This window comes from Mesoplodon densirostris, chromosome 13 (genome assembly GCF_025265405.1).
Source record: "Mesoplodon densirostris isolate mMesDen1 chromosome 13, mMesDen1 primary haplotype, whole genome shotgun sequence".
NCBI classification, from domain to species: Eukaryota; Metazoa; Chordata; class Mammalia; order Artiodactyla; family Ziphiidae; genus Mesoplodon; species Mesoplodon densirostris.
In genome coordinates, this window is record NC_082673.1 from 68,498,129 (window position 1) to 68,518,753 (window position 20,625).

The following is a 20,625-nucleotide window of genomic DNA, read 5'->3' on the forward strand; positions in this document are numbered from 1 at the left end:
CTTTAACATTAGGAAACTGACCACAATACACAGATGCACTACAGGGAATTCAACCATCACTTGGAGGCTTAGAAAACATGACCTTTATGTGGTCTGTCTAACACCCAGCCTCTAAAACTTAAAGTCATAAAACATTTCCCTGCTTCAAGTTGCTTATTTTAAAATTGATAGACTCTTCACTACATAATCTCAAAAGTCACACACTGATAATTTTTTATTCTATTTCACTCCTATGTATATACAGTGAAAATCTGTAATTTCTCAGAACATTTATCTTTGAAAAAGAAGAAACAGACATGTTTAATATTAGTGAGCAGAATATTTTTTCATTGGAAAAAACTACTTTAGATTTGTATGGGACTCCTGTAGAAAAACACTGGCACTATTTATTAAATGTTATCAGAACATCTAAAAACCCTTTCATTTTCTACTTAAATTATATTCAAATACAACAATAAAAACAAAACAAATGGAACATTCTGTTTATTATCTTAATCTTCCAAATTTGTAGTATTTATTTTGACAATAACTTATCTTGCAAGTGGCAGTAGCTGCATTATAAATCTACAATTAAGTGAGAGTATGATGGTCCCTGTGAAAAGGAAAATAATTTCTTTTGAGAAAGTCATTTGTATCCTACTGATTTATTTTTATTTTTGCTTCAACTTCTCAAATGTACAATGCCTTTCTCTTCTTTTAAACTGTTTCTGACATCATGCTATCTAGATATATAATTCCTACTTTTTATTTTGAATTAAGTATCATCTTTATCTTTATACTCAATAAATAAACTATACTAATAAAATAAATTTCATCAGTTTTTCTTTTGGTTATTAAAACTAATGTGTGTTCGTGTGTGCGTGTGTGTGTTCCATTTTGAGAACGTGGCACGTCTCACCATTGACAGTAGATCCATTTACATGGGTATTAGAATATATAATCAATCACTTTCTAAGGGATTTTATATAGATCTAGATAATGTTAAAACACAGTGTGTTATTTGTGACATTTCTCTCACTGGACCAGGAGTTGGGAAACCTGTATTCTAGTCCCATAAGACATGGAACAAGTTGTTTAACTTCTCTATACATTCCTAAGAGATTCATTCATTTACCCTTAAGTATTTAGGTGTAGAATTTAGAGCAAAGGAAGAAGAAAAGACTAATCAGAATTCTCAATTCTATCTCAAAGATTAAAATGTTTTTTAGAGATTCTAAAAGTATTTTACTATGTTCAGAGGAAAAGTTTTGTTTGTTTGAAAGTAAAGTGCGGCTCCATGTCACAGGCCTAAAGACACTACAATTTAACACTTTTTTTCTACATCCTGTACTGGCAGAACTGTTCTTCAGAACATATTTAGCATGGAAGCTGCTAATTGGTCACTCCATCCATATTATCCTTAGAAGAAGAAATATCAAGAAACTACACTGATGCCAGTAAAAACTAGGTAGTATTCTTGCAGTGTCTGCTTTACCATCTTTCATATAAGAGTTACCACTGGATACAAATTTCTGAGAAAAGAATATATGATTTATAAATGTTGCTGTAGTATAATTTTAGAAAATGATTAAAGGTATGTTGCAAGTAAATCATATTTCTGGACTACACAGTAAAAAAAGGTATAATAGAAAATTCAACAGCATATTAGTAAGTGGTTCATGAGTCTTTGTGAAAAATATTTTTAGAATATGTTAAAATAAAAGAAATAATACTGGCCTTCATTTGTTGAGAAAATTAGTGGTGCAATGAAATATGTTCAATAGCACTGAAAATTCATTTGTAAAGACATATATTAGGGATATGCAAGATCCAAAATATTCTCAAATTTAAAATGACAGACCAATTAATTTTAAAAGAAATGGTATATATTCAATTTTATAATTATCTAAAATCTAATGTTTCTGCCTTTTAAAAATCACTAGAGATAAGTAATATGGTTTAGACACTCCAGTATTTTTTTAAGTCCTAAACGTCTAATTATGCTACCCTGCTAGTTTGTGGCTAGCACTTACTCTTGCATATTGAATATGCAAGTATAAAATTTATATGATGCCCTATTTTTAGTTGAAAGAAAATTTACAATTATACATTGTACCATATACTTAAATTCTACAATAAATTCTAAGAATCAGGACATGGCAAAAGTTCAGTAAATGTTAGTTATTTTATTATTATTATTATTTATAATTTTAAGATCTAGTCAGTTTCAGATGTCATTACAATTGGGGATGCACTATACTAAAATTTTTCAACTACTTTGTGTTATGTCTTTTTCACAGCGTAGGGATGTATACAAATTCATAAACTCTCCCTGGATTTCCAACTTAAATTTTATTTTTTATATAAAGTTATAAACCTCCCCAAATTCTTTGGTCAAGATAGTAAATTTAGTATAAATGTATAGAAACACACACACACACACACACACACATATATATATATAAAATCATATTAGTTTATATGAACATATGTGTAGTTATTTAGAATATTTTAAGGTGTTCTTGTAACAGGCCCATTTTCACTTTTACAAAAGAGGATTCTAAGGCCATAACGTCTCAAAGTTGTAATAAGATCAGCCTAGACTCCAAATCTTTGAAATCTTACTTTTCAACCACTTCAGACTAAGGAGTAAGTCTAAAATTTTTACTTGGAAAACTGAACAAAGTTGCAAGTGTGAAAAGGAGACATCATATTTTATAAAATCAATTTGATAATTTTCACAGTTCTAGGTTGAATTAATTTTGTTATTTTTTATTTAAGAGACAGTGGATGCTAATGAATAAAGACGCTGAATTCTGTATGTGGGCTTTCTTCCCTTCCAGAAATGGAACAACTTCAGAAATCCATAACACTTACGTAGGTATCAGCAGATGCACCAGCAATGCTTGGCGTAACAGGTCTTACAGTTATGGTGTGCAGTAAAATGTCAGGATTATAAGAAAAATGTGGGATTTTATATATTCTCTTTAGGGATTCTTATAATTGGCATATTAAAAGTCACCATATGGTAAGAGTTACCATTGGTATGGTTCACAAATACTTTCAACACTTTTAAAACTGTCTCAGCCATCAATTTAATTAAATTTCAATCCTCATTTTCTGACAGCTTCAAATGAACTATTTTTAATCATCTTTAGTCCTGCAGTTAAATATTAAGATCCACTCAATTCAATCATTTTCTTATGTGCTTTTTTGTTTTGATAGCTCATATTTTTTGAATGGTAATTATTTCATGCTTGTTTTATTTTAATTTCTGTTCTCTTTTCACTAATTAATTTTACCAAATATAATTTTACTATAAAGTGTAACATGAAAAATGATAATACTCAATTTTTCTTTTTTCTGTTTTTTCTTCTTTTTTTATGATTAGAATGACTCTCACTTTCACATGAATGCCTTAGAGAACATGAAGATTAGGCAAAACTTTTCAAATGACCTCAAGAACAAAAATATACCTGCAAGTTTATAATGTTTTCTAATTCAAAATAAATGAGGTAATTTTATGTCACATATTTGTTTTATGCACAATGTCAGAGATCACTTATCTACAATGTAATGCCTTCCAATACGAGACTAACTGGGAAAGAAGCCAACTGCTTGAGTAAGAGTGACCACAGTTCATGAGTATCATGACTGACGGCAGTGGAATATATTCTTCCATTACAAATTTAAGAACACTGAATAATTTTAAATATAATATCCAGAAAATGTTATTACTTTAATAAGTAACAATATTCCTTCATCCTTCTGATTTCAGATTATTATATTTTATCCAAGTTCTTTGAAGGCTTGGTATCACTACCTGGATTGTTTTAAACAAGCATAGATGGACTCTGACAGTGTAGTTGATACAGGGTTATGCTGCTAAATTCATGGCTATTGAAGACAACAAAGCACTCTCATCATAACCCATCTATGTTTTCCTCATAGTTCAACTATATTGTCCACATGCCTTTCCAGACCTATTCTCCTCCTTGTTCTTTGTACAGAGGTTGATCTGCATAGGCTACATCCTGCTACACAAACTGTGGCATTACACGAGCAGCACTGGCATCACCTAGGAACTTGTTAGCAAAGCAGATTATCAAGCCCCATCCCAGACTTACTGAATTAAAAATTACAGTTTAACAAGATCACTATGTGATTCTTATGAACATTTAAGTTTGAGATGCTCTAGACTCTATGAACAGACTCTCTGATCCTCTGGAGAATTCCAGTAGGAGGATGGAGGGAGGAAGGAAAGTGAGATCAGGATTATCCTGCAGAGTCCCTCCCATTATGTTGACTAGGAATGTGCCCTTAACTGAAGGTTACCAGTCCTTCCATGCCAGACTGATATACATATCTTTCTGTCCAACATCTCTCCCCTCCCTCATCCCAGTGGGTTGGAATGGTGACAGCCCAGCTGCTACTACCCTAGCTGCATGATCCATTGAGGTTCCTTTACATCAGCTCATTTAGAAATAATCCCTTTGTAAGTAAACCTTCCTTGAATTAGCCCATGTTCAACTGTTTCCCAAAGGACACTAATGGATATACCACTGGCACAAGAAAATCATTAGAAATTTGATTTTTCAGATACTATATTAAACATCATCACTTAAGTTGTCTATAATGACTCACATACTTAAACAGATAATATCTAAGTAGAAATAGGGATGGCTGTTGCTCATCAGTCTACCATTGGTTGCTTACTTGTTTCCAAGGGAATATTTTGAAATCTAGATCACACATGTTATGTTCTTTTCTAGCAATTATCTCTGCAAGAAGCATAGGAATTCACAAGGAGAGAGGAGATAGTGAGTTGGCTGTCTTGAGGTTGGAGAGTAATTGAAACAAGGGTAAAACTGGCAAGAAAAAAAAAATGTGGGACTAACAGAAGCCCGAGATAAACTGGATGCTGCACATTATTTTAGTAACAACTTATACATGAGATCTATATGAACAGAGCTAAATACAGCTGTATATATCAGTTGTTTCCATAATTCTCTATCAATATTGCATTAGACTATATATTTTATTTCTAAGGAAATAAGCTATGTAAGAAATTTAAAATTCTGTGCTGATCGTTTCCTTAATTTGTTCACATATCTTTACCTGATAAAATTTTTATGTAACTATAGCATATTTTCTTCTTGTAAAGACTCAAGAAGGGGACAGTATCATTTATTGGTTGTGTCTAAAGCATAGGTATTCTGCCTACTGTCTTATTTAAACCACAAAATAGCCACTCAAAATGAGATTATTTCCCTCCTTTCTAGATGTAAAAATGGAGAAGGGCTAAGTAGACTGCCCAATACATATACTACTAAAATATATTCACTCATTTGACTTTGAACTACACGCATCTTAGCAACTACACCACCACCTGACTATGAATAACAGCATGCCATATAACCAATCAGAACTCCCAAGTATATGCCCTGGGAAATCACAAATAGATTGGATTAGTATACCTTATCCTCATTTTTTTTAATGCAATGCTAATAATAGATAATTTAAGTAGTCAGTAATATCTGATTTTAAGCATGGTTTACTTTAGTATGGAGCAGAACCAGCTTCATTAACTGAATTTAATACTGAATAACATTAATTGTTAACTGATAGTGCCAGACATAATCCCATGTTGTGAAGCTTCTTAATGCCTTATCTTAAAAGTATAAACAGATGAATAAAAAGGTGTAGCAAAAGCCAACTGCTAGATGAAACTCAAATTACCATACAGTCTTTTTAGTAAATCAACTTTGGCTGCATTCCTTTCTAATGGTAAAGTTCAGGAGAGCTGATGATCACTGCCACCCCCCACCAACACCCTCCTACGGATGTAAGCCGACTAAATGAAAATTTTCTAACTTCTCTGGACTCTGGATAAAATCAATTTAGAAATTTCTCACACTTTAATCCCATTTGGTATTATGAAGAAATGCCATTTGAAGACTATTTTAAACAACAAACAATCAAGCATCAACACTAAAAAACAATAGTCCATGATTTAGAATACAAATGATGATTACATATGAAGAGAAAAATATACCATATGATCGACCCAAACTTAACACCATGCTGTTCTGCCATATATGAAGGTTCTTCTCTTCCTAAAATTGTAAAGCTTAATTATGTGATTTCACTCTGTGCACAGCAGGGTAGCCATATGCTCTAGAAAACTACATGCAAGGGAAGCAGCTTGTTGCAAAAGTGGGTGAAAATACCCTGAAATAATTCCGAACAAGATAAAAATGTCTCTAACATAGGACCATTTCTTCATACTCCAAAAGGCAGAGGAGTCCACTTTGGCACCAGCTTTGAGCACAAATAGGAAGTCTAGCCCCTTCAAAATATTTTAACAAGGAAAAAGATATTAAAAGTCACAAAGCTCACACTGTGATCATCTCATTCACAGGCAAAATAATTAGCTCTGATAACCATTTGGGGAAATCAGTTACTCATAAAACCATTGTCATCTCTGTCCTTTAAAGTTAAGACTCCCCTTTTAAGCTCTACGTATTATTATTTCCCCTTGTTTGCTCATTCTATAAAAAATAATAATATGATAATATAAAGAATAAGCTATCAAAATGTCTGTTTAATGATTATTGGTGGGCATAACAATGGGGTTGAAGATCTGAAAAAAATACAATTTATGAAATAAGATGACTGTTACAAGATGATGGCTGCAGTTAATGCTAAAAGATATATGCTTCCTAAGATTTACTTAAAGGAAAACAAAAACACTGGGTCATCAGAAGTTGTTAAAATCTCTGTAAAGGAATAACTCAAAAGCATGCCTTAAGGAGTAGCACTGAATAAAACTGTTAAAATGATTATCTGCAGATATGTCATTTGTGAAAAAAATAATTTTCACTGCTTGCTATTGTCATAAAGATCCTCAAGCATTTGGAGTAATTTTATCCAATACCTTTTAAGATTGCATAAATCTGTTACCGAGCAAATTCTATCATATTATTTCTTCTCTTCTTTCTCCCTCAAAATAACTTATTCAATAAAATGTAAAAGAATTAGAAACATAAAAACCTATTTACTGTTATGAATGTTTTCACAATTTCACAAATGTGATGAAATGTGAAAATGAAATATGAAGATGATATTCAATAAATAATTATGTATTTAAATCATAAATTGACACATTTCTGGACATGGATTTTTAAATTGCTACAAATATCAACATTAACACAATTTTCCACAAAATAATATGATTAGGAAAAAAGTCAAGATAACAGTGAAAAAAACAACAAAAAAGGACAAGATATTGATAAAGAACGCAACAGTCAATATTTATATGTAGTACACCCACCTAAGGTTAACAGTTCCCTATCTGTTAAATGTGTATTTACTTTAACAATGTCAAAGTTCTTACATAAAAGGCTAAGAGTTAATTTAATAAATGAAAGTATCTTACAAAATCGTATGTAATTAAATTTTAAAATGTCATAAATTTTCTATTCTGTTATTATGCTAAACATGCATGAAAATCAATACATCAGTTACTCTCATAAAGAAGGACATGGAAATTCAAGCAGGCAAGTGCAATTTCATCATTTATATAAAAGAGAAGATAATGCTTATTTATTCAATCATGAAAATTTTTGATTTGGCAATCAATTTTTTATCCTTATTTTCATTATGTTTTGCTCCTGTCTATCAGACTTTCAAAGATTTGAAAGATGGTAAATATAGGGAAAGTAAAACCTTGTCTTTTCTGTTATTCGATAACACACTTTAAAAAATAATTTAAGGTGTAGATTTAGGGTAAAAAATTAAAAGTAATAAATGAGTTAAAATTTGACTTGGGAATGCTTTTATCATTTATTCATACATTCATTGATTTTTTTCCAGTAAAATCATAACTAATGTAATCTGCTCAGTCATTCCTAAGGGTTGACAGAATTAATTACTGTCATTAAGGTTGATCCGGAAAATCCATCTGCCCTAAAATATCCTTTCCACTCATTAATTTCCTACCATTAGAGTCATTCTTACAGAATTAAAGTTTAGCTTTTACTACATTATCTGAGATAGTTTATCAACATTGTGATTCTTCTAGTGGAGAACAAGATCTCATGGAGAGTGGATGGAGATCAGGTACTGTTTGGTATGTACTACTCTCTCTCCATAATAATAATACTCATGTAAATTTTTGCTATTCAGTATATCAGCAGAACCTGCAGTCTGTTAGAAATGCAGAATCTCAGATCTCATCCCAATCCCATTAAGTCACAACCTGCATTTGAGTAAGACTGCAAGGTGATTGTGTTTACACTGAAGTTTGAGAAGAATAGTCTGAGAAGCATAGTCTAAGACTTAGACTCTAAAATCTCTATCAACCATTAATTGCACCTCCGTATACATTACTAATTTGTCTGCCTGTTCCTACCTACTTAAAATTTCTTATGTAATTTCTTGCTAAAATGATGTCTTATAAAAAGTTACATTAGATAATATAGAGTCTACCTACCAATGGCTTCCTGTCTCTTTTACATTAAAATAAAACTCTTTACCTAGGCCTCAGAGCCTATATGGTCTAGTTCCTACCGGTTTCCCACCTGATCTCCACTTTCTTTGTTGTCCACTGAACTCCAGGCACCTCAGGCTTTCTTTTTTGCAAGAAAAACTCAAAGCTCTTTCTAGCTAGCTGTTTTCTCTGACATCTCGGCTACCATCAGGTAATTATTCGTTTATTTGCTTGTCTTTTTCTATTTGAATATAAACTCAAAAAGCAGGGTTCATTTTGTTCAATGTTATAATAATAAGGAACTAGAAGAAAATATGACATGCAAGTAGTCAGTGAACTTTTATTGAAAAAAGAAACAAAGACAGCAATAGGAAGGAAAGAAGTAAGGAAGAGAAGGAGAGGAAGGAAGGATGGATGGATAAAAAGAAGGAAAGGAGGAGGAAGGGAAGGAGAAATAAAAAGGAGAAAAGAAACAATGAAAGAAAAGGAAAACTAGAGACAGAAAAAAACAAAGAAAAGAAAGGAAAGGAAGAAAGGAGGGAGGAGAGGGGAGGGGAGAGAAAGGAAGAGGAGGGGAGGAGAGGGGAGGGGAGGGAAGGGAAGGAGAGGGGATGGAGGGACAGAGGGAAGGAAGGAAGGGAGGAAGGGAGGAAGGAAAGTCTTGAAGAAAATAACTCTGTAGTTTTGGACACTACCTAAAAGGCAATCTAGAGTTAGATCCTCAAATGGAGAGTTTTGAAATTTAAGGCAAATGTGTGGCAATGGTCCTGTGAAAAATGTTTATGTGTCTGAGTTTCCACTTGCTGGGATAAGGAGAATGACAATCTAACTTTCTCAATGGTAGTGTCAGCCACTTCTATGGTTGTTTTAACACTAGCTTTACAATGAGATAACCATAAAGATAAGCCCATGTCAATTCAAACATCAAGAGATGTTTAAATTGATGATGATGATAAATACATTAATGAATATACAAGATTTCTGGATAGATTCATAGACACTTTGGATTATAAGGGACAGTGACAGTCATATAATTTCAACACTCTTTGATGTTTAATGCTTTCTAAATACCCAATTTTTCCATCAAGCTATGCTTGAATACCTAATAAGGTATTCAATAAGTGATTTAGGAATTTACTGTTTTCTGAAGCACACAGTCTATATTTGAACAAAATTCAATGTTAGAAACGTCTTCTCTATGATATATTTTGTACCTTCCTGTGGTTTCATACACTAAGTTCTACAACCTATGGCAGAACAGGTTTGGTCTCTCCTACATATAACATATTACATCACATGTTTAAAGACAGCTATAACTCATCCTCACTCACATATCTTGCTGTAGCAATTCTTTCTCTTAGAATTGACCAATAATTTTTCTCTATTATCTTATCTCTACAAATTTTCCTTTGAAAATGGAGACCATATCTTATATTTCTTTTGAATTTATCATATGTTTAAGCACAGAGATAATATGTTCAATAAATCCTGATACCTGATGGACATATATCTGTATCCACAAAGCCTTAAGTAACCACCCATTAACTAACTTCCTCACTGTGATATTGCTTATGAAGATTAATAAAAATTGTTTCAATTTACAAATTTATACTCTATAAAGTATTAAAATTTTGAAAACAGTACTAGTTGCTTGCAAACTGTTGAAAAGATTTAAAATATACAGTTACATGTGGCCAAATAGCCTATTAGTGAAAGGCACATACTAGGCACCCAAGAACTGCTACTTCCACACAAGAGAGTTTTTGTCATATTATGGTCCAGTGTTTTAAACAAAATTTTTACATTTCACTTCTGAAATACTGACTTCTGAAATAAACTGGAAATTTAGTGTAGGTGTAAGTCTGATAGTACATCGTTTTCCCTTTTTTGTTGGGCAATCTAAAAGTTCAGATGAGCTTACTTGAAAAACTATTGCTTAAGATAAAATTTTTTAAAATTCCTGCTTTTGTCTGAATTAAAATTGCTGACCTAAAATGAATAATTTATGCTGAATTAACCACTCTTACCTTAAAGCTGAAAATAATAAAAAGTTCTACTTGCAAACTGATAAATTAAAATAGATTTTCTTTTATGCTGCCATTATGGGGGGGCTCTACATCATATTCAATTTCAGTTAAACATAATTTCATGTTACTTTATAAACTAAGCTAAAACCCTGCTTGATCCTATTAATATGATCATTAGCTATTAAATATACTATGGAAGAATTGACTACACTATGTCAAAACAAGTAGCAGCAATGGCTATAAATGCTTATGACACATATCTGACTCCACAAGATGATATAGTCATCTAAATTTCTGCTAAGAAGAACAATAAAAGAGAGCCTATAATTATTATAATTGTATATGGGAACTTTGCCAGAAGAATATATTCATTTTTACATGAAAATAGCAACTATCATGGCTGCTCATTAACAGCTGACAGAACTTGTCTACATATTGAAAAAAAAAGAAATACCATTCCACCACAATATATAAGAAAAACAGCATTTAAAAAACTTACCTAGAGTAAAACACATTTTAATGACTATTTTTTTAATAGTATAACCTCTTAATATAATAGTATAAACCTCTTGAGGAAGAAAACCCAACTATGGTTGTCATCTATATTACTTTAACCTTAATATCGCCTAATAAAAGGATTTGCATTAGGCCCTTTTGAACCATGAGTAAATGGAAGGATGAATGAATACTAGTTTAGCAATATGAAGACTGGGTTTTCATATGGCCTCTTCCAGACCACAATTTCCTGTATAAAAATAAAGCTGTTGTAGTAGATGATCTGAAAGTGACCATCTATTTAAAAAAATATAATCCTAGAAATTTAGGACTCTTTACTTATAAGTTTGTAATAATATTACATATATCCTGCTATTATAAGTCAACTTTGAATTGAAATCTCTTAGGGCTATAATAATAAACTATGGGGTTTAGAGATGGCTGAAAAAGGTATTTTAAGTAAATATTAAGAAATAATTTCAAAAAGAAATCATAAAGCAACAAACTATTCTGATAAAATTTATCATTAGATAATATGTTATCTAATTTTAAACATCTGTATAATCAATAAGCTAAAAATATCAATTGTTTTTAGGTTTATTTATATGACTGTAAATATTCCTTTAAGCAAAGTTGAACACTTTATTTATTTTGTTATAGGTTCATCATATTTCTATTCAGCACTAACTACTCAAATCATTCTTTATACATCTTAGCAATAAAAACACAATTTACTAGTTTGAAACTTTTGTTCATCTCTCAAGAATTTGTACAAATATCCTCTGTGCAGCCTTCCTTGACTTCTATACTTATAGGTAGTCAGTCCCTCTCCTTTCTTCAATAACATTTTGAAACAACGGCTATGGCAGTATTTCTCATAATAAGCTTGTAATTACTCTTTTTTTTTTTAAGTTATATAGACTACATCATAGCACAGCCTGCTTTGTTCATAATTTGGTTTTTCCTTTCCATTGGGAGAAAATACTTGAACTTTTTTGGCATTTGCGCCTAATACTGTGTTTAATCCTCACTATAACCCTAATGTAATACTGTGATACTATTTTACTGATAGTGAAATTCAACCCTAATAGTTCACGTGACCTGCGAAGAGTCTCACACATAGCAGGTGACAAAAGTGGACTAAAATCCAGTCAATAAAGCTGAATTTTCATTTTGAAGTCTTCTGGGCACTAATAAAGGAAACTGTAGTGTTAATACACTGTTTTTAAAGAAGAGCTATGTCAACATTATTTATCAGTATTTTTCTCTTTTACTTGTTTATATTTCAACGTTAAAGAATCTTTTTAAATGGAGAAAACCATAAAGGGTTTTCTTTTACTGAGAACAAGTAGAAAGTGAAAAAAAAATTTTAGGAGGATAACTTAAGTTGAATTACTGATGTTTTAACTATAGTTCTATAGGAAAAATTAATTGGAACAGTACGCTCTTGGGATTGAGAATGTCTTTGATAAATATTCCAAGTTTTTTTTTCAAATTATTTATTAATTGTGTAGCTTATATAATTAACTAGTGATTTAAGATTTAATTAATCATAAATTAATACACAGATTTTTGAATCTACACACTCACAAGTACCAAATACTATGAGCAATTTCAGTGTCTTTGTTTTCTTTGTTTTCATAGTGGTAATAGTGTAAACTGTAAGCACTTTACCTCAAGTTATTGAGAATAGACAAATAAGGACTTAGTAATGATCAAAAGACATCATAAAAGTGAAAGTTTAATTGCAGTGTGAATAGAGAAACATGATGAAAAATGCCAAATTATCACAGTACAAAACTGTACACACTTGTAGACATAAAAAGAAACATATGCTATCACAATCTCTATCATATATATGCTTTAGATGGTAATTAATTTCAGTAAAATAATATCCATTGTATTACATTAATATTTATTCATATGAAATTTATTGAATTTATAGTTTGCTTGTGTTCATTTATAAATTTTCTTTGATTTTATAAATGTGTAAAGGGCGTAAGCAAGGCATTTATATCTAGTTTTATTTTGTGAATTTTGAAGTGGTAATATAATAAAAAAGCAATATTTTATTGTAAGTACATGAGAATACTTTTGCCTTTCAAAGTAATTAAAAACACTGGTTTTTATAACTAACAAAATAGTTATCTTTAATACTGAAAGACATGGATATTTGATTATATTGAAGAATATAATGTTAAGCCTTTAAGTCATTTGAGTGAATACTCTAGCTGGTGAAACTGTAAACATTTATTCATCAGTTTACTAAATATTATCTAAATATGTCTATGGGTCAGAGGTTGTTCTAGGCACTGGGAATGCAGCAAGAACAAGAACCATCCACTCCTTACCTTACAGAACTTAAAGTCGCTAGTTAAAACAATTTAAGCTAAATCTTGGAAAGAGAATTAGAATGATCTGGTTGAAAGGAAGAAGGAATATCTTATGGGAGTGGCTTGAGGTAGAAAAGAACATGGTATGTTTGACAAACTAAAAGAAATTCTTTTTGGCCAAAAAAATAAAGAATGACTGTGAGAGAGATGAATTTGGAGATATAGGCAAAAAGCTAGATCATAGAGGTTCCCATGGGTCATCATCAAGTCTCGGCTTTTTTTCCCAAGGTCACTGGAAAAACAGTGGAAGCTTTAAAGCAGTGGAGTGAAGTGATTAGATTTTCATTTTTAAAAGGTAATTCTGACTACGTTGTGCAGAATGGAATAGACGAACAAGAATTATTTTTTCTCTAAAATATCTAGCAAAATTAAGCAAGTTAGTTTTGTATTATTTTTACTGACTCATCTAAAATGTCAATTAAAGGACTCACTGCCTACATGCATCCTGTAGCTCCTTTAGTGCTCTGCTCAGCCATGAGCTTTACAAAATCTTCCTTGTCCCACCAGGATGGATTTCTCTATGTTCTCCACTCTATCTCACTCTCTGGAAAGAAGGGGCCATGTAATATTCATCCTTATTTCACACAGAACAGAGCTCAGTGGGCATTTCAGACACGCTGGTTGAACTGAAATTATTCTTAAGAATACTGTTTTCATGTCAGCCAATCCTAATTTAGAAATTTGGTCCTGCTTAGAGTTAAGTCTTTGAGGACTGTTTTATGTCTGAAAATATAGCTGTATATTGAGGTTTTTAAAAAGCATAATAGATATAGGATAACAGGTTTCCTTTACTTCTAACATTGACATTTTTTTTGCCCCAAATGTTAATAGTTTGTGTGTCAAATATAATAGGTAATGAGCCAACTAAAATCACTGAAGTAGCAGGTTACTGAAGAAGAGTCAGAAGGACCAATTTTAATTAAAATAAAGATTTGATGAAAGTATAATAATTTGTCTCTAAAAAATGATGAATATAACATTCAACATGTTTTCTGTAAACATAATTTAAACATCAATGATTAAAAATATTTATGACCAAGGTAGATGGCAGCATTGAATGACTATCATATCCATAAACACTATTTTAGAAAGAATATACGTGAAACAGGTCTAAATGTTTTGAATGTTGTAAAACAGCACTGGGAGATTATGACAACATTTGAGAAAATTTGAGCACTGATTTGGAATTTACCAAGGATGTAATCTTGATGCTTAATTGAAATTTAGCTGAATGTACTTCAAATTTTAGATTAATTTTCAAATCACATTATTTAATCTAAAAATTAACAACTACCTATTCCCTTTTCAATCTGAATTATTTATTCAAGTTCTATAAAATATTTAATTTGTAGCATCAGAGTTTCTCAAATCACTTGATGGCAAACTTTGGCTGAAGTGGCATTTGTATTATTAGTTGATAAATAATAAGCTTATGTCCAAAAATTACCTGCCTCTTTTTCAGTGGGTAATAGAATGAATACAGTAAAGTTTGTTAATGTTAATTAGCTCATGCAAATTTCTGAAGAGAGTGAAAATACTAAATTGAAGGGCTTTTTCCTTAATCGATATTTCATTAATGTTTACACATTTTTTGTTTCCAAGTAATGAGAAAATCTACTTGATTAAGCAAATCATAAATTTGATAATGATCCCTATATTCACATGGGAGGAAATATTCATGGTAGGAGAGTGAATAGAGAACCAAGATGATATCATTTTAATCCTTTAAAGGAGACTGTCACATGCTAAGAATTCATTTTTAAATTTTTTTTTGGCCATGCCACACGGCTTGCAGGATCTCAGTTCCCTGACCAGGGATTGAACCCATGACCCCTGCAGTGGAAGCACAGAGCCCTAACCACTGGACCACCAGGGAATTCCCAAGAATTCATTTTAGAACGCTTCTTATTAAAGAGAATCAAAGTAAGTACTTTCAGTATGAATTCTGGTGGAAATGAGTTCCTGAGATATTTCTGTATGATTTTCAATCAATTTATGTAAAAATGTCTTGATTTTTCTCCTTAGTGTGTACTAAGCATTTGAATGGTTTTCTATTACTTATATCATGTTAAACCATGTATAACCATATTCCATAAACCATAGTCATTTTGGAGAATATATGATTATGAGTTGGAAATAAAGCTGGAGTATTTTGTTCTCCTCCAAATATTAATATGCAATTAATTAGTATTTCCACTGATGCATATATCAATATATATTTGTTAGTTTTTGACACTACACTAATTTTTTACTAAACTGTTCAATGAAACCTGTTACCAAGAAACAGAAACTTGCTACACTTCCTAATTTTGTAAAAGATAGGCTTATATTAATTGATTAGAAAATTACCAATATATGATTTGGCTCTGTGGTATTTTTATCTCTAAAAATTAAAGTAGGACGTTAAGCAATATTAAATTTGGAGTCATAATATCAATGAATACCTGTTACCTTTTCAAAATGAGAAATCTGTTCTCAGTACAATCATATGGGTCAGGCAATAGGTAATTCAGAAACAGTAGAATAAGCTATATAAAATAAAGACCAGACATAATGTTTTCATTTTTCCCAATCAAATTATCTATTTTCTCAATAATAAATTAACACTTGTGTAACAAAAGTTTCATGCAAATATGAAAATTACTACATGGGATAAATAATCAATCAGTAAATATGTGCACTTAATAGAAAAATGGCTTTTTTATTTTCATGTTATCTCAATACCATAAGCGATATGTAATAAGCAATGGGGATTTAGTACTTATTTTTACTATCTTTTATGCATTATTTTCTTTCTATTTTTACTCCCTCCTCCTTACAACATTTGCATTGCATTTTGATTTGTTTTTTTTTTCTAATTTTTGTACTTTCAAATCATTCAGGTTCTAACTGTTACTGTTTATATTTTTCAGCTACTTTGAACTCTTTCTTTCACTTCCTACATCTTGGCTCTGTTTCAGCTCATTCTCTAATTAGAATCATTACCAAAATATAGCTTTGGCTGTAACTAAATGGGCACAAGTAAAATAACATCCAATACCTCTATGAGTAACAACTGCAAGCTCTTTAGTTCTTTCTATCTGTTCAGCATTTCTTGGTCTTCTCCTTGTACTTTGTGTATCTGCTTGATGAGGAGAGAGCCCGTCCTTGGATGTGTTGGGGTCCAGACCTGAATTTCTGATATTCTTTACTTGCACTCGCTGTTCCTCAGAAAGTCTATGGATGGTGACAGCTGTAACACTGGATACAGTAACATCTGCAGATGTGCTAGCAACAGCAATAGCACCAGTGGTAGTCCTGTTATGCTCCTCTAACTCACCAGTGGAGGTAGTGTGGGTCAATGGAGAAGAACCTGTGGGACACAGTAGCACTAAATGCTAACTTTTTCTTTTAAATGTTGTTTATTTTTTTTCTGATATGTTTAATAAATTATATTCCCTCTATCACCTTAAGTATTATCAAACATGAAAAGGCAAAACACAAACACACCATTAAAATGTGAAGTAACCAGATCTGATGTTTGGTCTATATCAATCAACCTATGAATGGATATTATACACAAATATACCACATTTTAATTGTAACACATTAGGGAGAAAAAGGTGAAACAGTAAACCCTTTACATGGCCCTGAATCAATCTTATTCATTATTTATCTACAGATGATTTTTTAGCAACAAATGCCTGGCAAGTGACAAGTTTTGACAGAATGGGTAACTAAGTAACCACACTTTTCTCAGAAGTATGCTTTGAATAGTCTGTGCCATATCATTTCATGATTTCTGGGAAAAATATCAAATTTTTCTATTTTAATACAAACAAGTGAAGAAAGGAGAATTTAAAAATCAAAGCCAAACTGAAAACAAAATGATTTTTAAAAATGAAGCTCTGAAAAACTACTCTATGTAAATGCCTATCTTAACCTAATTTGACAGAAAGCAGTCAACATGATAAAATATTCAATGTCGTGAGCTATACATACTTTAGAATTTAACAGGTTGTTTTGGAAGTTGGGTAATATTTTTCAGAGTTTTAAAGTAAAACTTGAGATTAACCAATTTTCAACTAGTTAAAATTAAACAAATTGTTTTACTTAGAAATGACTGAAAATTAACTATTAGCATGGAAATTTTATTCATACAAAACTAGCTTTAAAAAAAAGGTTGAAAGTTTCCAATTATCTCATAAGCATGTCACAGTAACTCTCCACATTCTTAACCTTATTAAAGTTTCACTATAATTTTAAAATTGTTTTAAAGGTACCAAATTAGGATTTTCTTTTTTCTTTCACTTAAACTTTTTCAGAGATTGTGCTTGGTAGTACGTAGTTCTCACATAAGGAAAAAAGATATAACTTTATAATAGAAGCATGAAACGGAATGAAGATATACTTAGAAGGTTCTTGACAGCTAAAATGCTTAACAAGAAAAAAATATTGAAATTTGGAGGAACAGCTACTAATTAGGAATAATTATCATGTCCTGGTTAGAAAACTTCTGAGTATTTTTTTAAAGCCAATGAGTGGTATATGTTTTTACATACTTGCTTTCTCAATAAACTGCATTTCAAAATTCTGTCCACAATGTATATTTAGATATTTTGGAAAAAATACATGGGGATATTTTATTCATTTTGCGAGAGAAAAAACAGCTATATCACGTAATGTGGTTTGAGCATGTTCTGCCTCCTTCCCCTCCCCCCACCCCGTAGGCAGATGCTTAGTAGGACTAGTAATTTGGGTTCCTGCTTTAAACTCAAAAAAGAAGTCAAACATGAACCCCTGTCATTCACAAGCAAGCAAAAGAGCACATGTCTATTACTAATTCTTCCAGCCTGTGTTTTCATATCATTTTAATTTGATTTACAAATTCAAAAAATTAAATGATTGTACTTTGTGGCAGGCAGGGGTAAATGAGGTATGACGATTATCAGATTATTTTAAAGACTTTTAATATACTGTAAAGCATTAATCAGAAAAAGTTGCTATTGAATATTCATCCAAGTTACTTTGTGAATATTAAAATCTACTAAATGCATGTTGGTTATGCAAATTGGCCAGTAATATTTACTAAGCTAATATTTGGTACGGGTATTCTTTAGTCACATGATTAAGCAATAACTACACATGCATTACTAACATTCAGTAACTGACCTCATGGTAAATCAGACATTTTGATGTTCATATGCTCATTACTATAAAAACAGTACCTGGTCCATATTATTCTGGGAAGTTTAATTGCACCTTTCTTTTTGAAAGGAAGTATGAAATCAGGATAAAAACTAATACTTTAGAACTGTTCTGACTTTATCATAATTTCCAGGCTTTCAGGTTTAGTTTAAAAAAGGAAAGCATTTAACTGTAAACATATGTTGCTAAATGCAATCTAGAAGTATAAAAAATAATGGAATTTGTACTCTCTCAAATCTCAGTGTTTCTACCTTTAGCAAGGAATGAAATTGAATAGCTATTTATTATATTTCATCACTGAAGGTCATTACAATTAATCCTAAATAATCTCTTGTATTTGGGTAAATGAATCTGGGGTAATTCTTAGGAATGTGTCCAGGTTGCTTCTATAACTAATCTTTAAGCTCTAAAGACTAATTTCAAATACCCGTTTTTTGAAGACCCCAGAGGATAAATACAGTTCTTAAACAAATTTGTGAGTTAGAACTGATCTTTAGTAGCGTTTAGATTCAGGACTTGCTAGCACTCCCAAACTTAAAAAATCTTCAGTAATAGAGTTCTACTCTGGCTATTGGTAGTGAATATTCAGTATTCTCTTAACCTGAATGCAGAACAGGGTGTAATATTTGAATAAAGCATTAAAAAATCTATTTAATAACCATAGTATAACTAGCTATATATTTCAACCAGATATTTTACTAACTAGTTCTTATGTTTTACTTATATTTTGTGTTCATAATTTTTCCTCCCCTTACTATAGTGTAAGGTCCCTGAAGGCTGAGATTTTTTAAATTCCATTCATTGCTGAATCTCAAGTATCTAGGACAGTACCCAGTACATAGTAGATGCTCAAGAAATATCCCTCAAAAGAAAGAATAAAAGAATGAATGAATTTAATAATTCTAATTATTATTGTTAATAATAATAATAAAGAGGATAAATTTCATGAATGAAACATAACCATAATCTTTAACATGGTAAATCACAGGTCAAACAGTATAATGAAATGAAGAATAATTCCAAAGAAAGGAAAAATTGATGGTTTTGTTTTGAACTTTCAAAAACATCACTGAAAAAGTGTGGAATCTGAAGATTTAAATGCATAAGTAATAGTTACTTGAAGATTTGTGTCAACATTGCCAAACCATGATAGTTTACAATGTTAGTGTAAAATGGATTTATTTAGAATGTTCAAATTTCTGTAGAGTAAAAAGTAGATATATCTCATAATGGCAGGGAATAGAAGGGCATCTAAATTTAGTTAGGCACTTATATATACATATATATGTAGTGGAACTATAAAAAACATTGATGTCCTTTATAAGGCAATAGAATCATCCATCACTATACAATTATATTATATACTGTATAATCATTTTATTTAAAATGTAGACCAATTTAGAATACTAATTTTGGTACCATTTTAAATTGGCAGTGTGTGAAACAGATTTTTAAATTGTCAAACTGCATCATTTAACAGTTTCAAAATACTCAACATTTTTGCATACATAACTGTTTTATGAGGAAATTGCCAATGCTGGAAAAAGGCTTGGATTCTATATAGCAACCATTCAATATTAAATATATAATATATCTAATTCAATATTAAACTATAACTTAACTTTCTTTTAAAATATTTTAAGTATGCTACACAATTATGTAAGCATTATCTTTAATAGCACAGTATTAAATGCATGTTACAAGACATACAACCCAAATTTAGGAATAAAATGTACATTCAAAAAACCCATTCTTCATTAGAAATAAAACCATGTATACAAGATGTAGTTTATCACAATTAGATTACCCTGTCAATTAACTTGCTAGAGATATATTATATATCTGATGTTTAAAATATAAATACATCTAAAATATAATTTTATTAATATTTAAATAAAAAACATTTCCAAATATAACAAAAATAAAATGAAATGATTTACACATATAAGCATGCTTCTATAAATCATAACTATATGTCCTCTTGGAATTATGATAATGGAAAATGACATGTATTACACATGTAAATTGGCAAAATTATATAATAGTACAATTA

General features: G+C 30.9%; 1 protein-coding gene across 3 annotated transcripts in view; it reads right to left on the reverse strand.

Moving 5' to 3' along the window:
* CSMD3 (CUB and Sushi multiple domains 3) overlaps window positions 1-20,625 on the reverse strand; it is a 1,097,518-nt gene that overhangs the window by 671,555 nt on the left and 405,338 nt on the right. The window contains exon 7 of one of the 3 annotated variants that reach the window (XM_060116493.1): window positions 16,426-16,737. The exons of the other annotated variants lie outside the window; for them this stretch is intronic. Coding sequence (XP_059972476.1) covers window positions 16,426-16,737 — 312 coding nt within the window. The remainder of the gene's footprint in view (window positions 1-16,425; window positions 16,738-20,625) is intronic. 3 annotated transcript variants of the gene reach the window in all.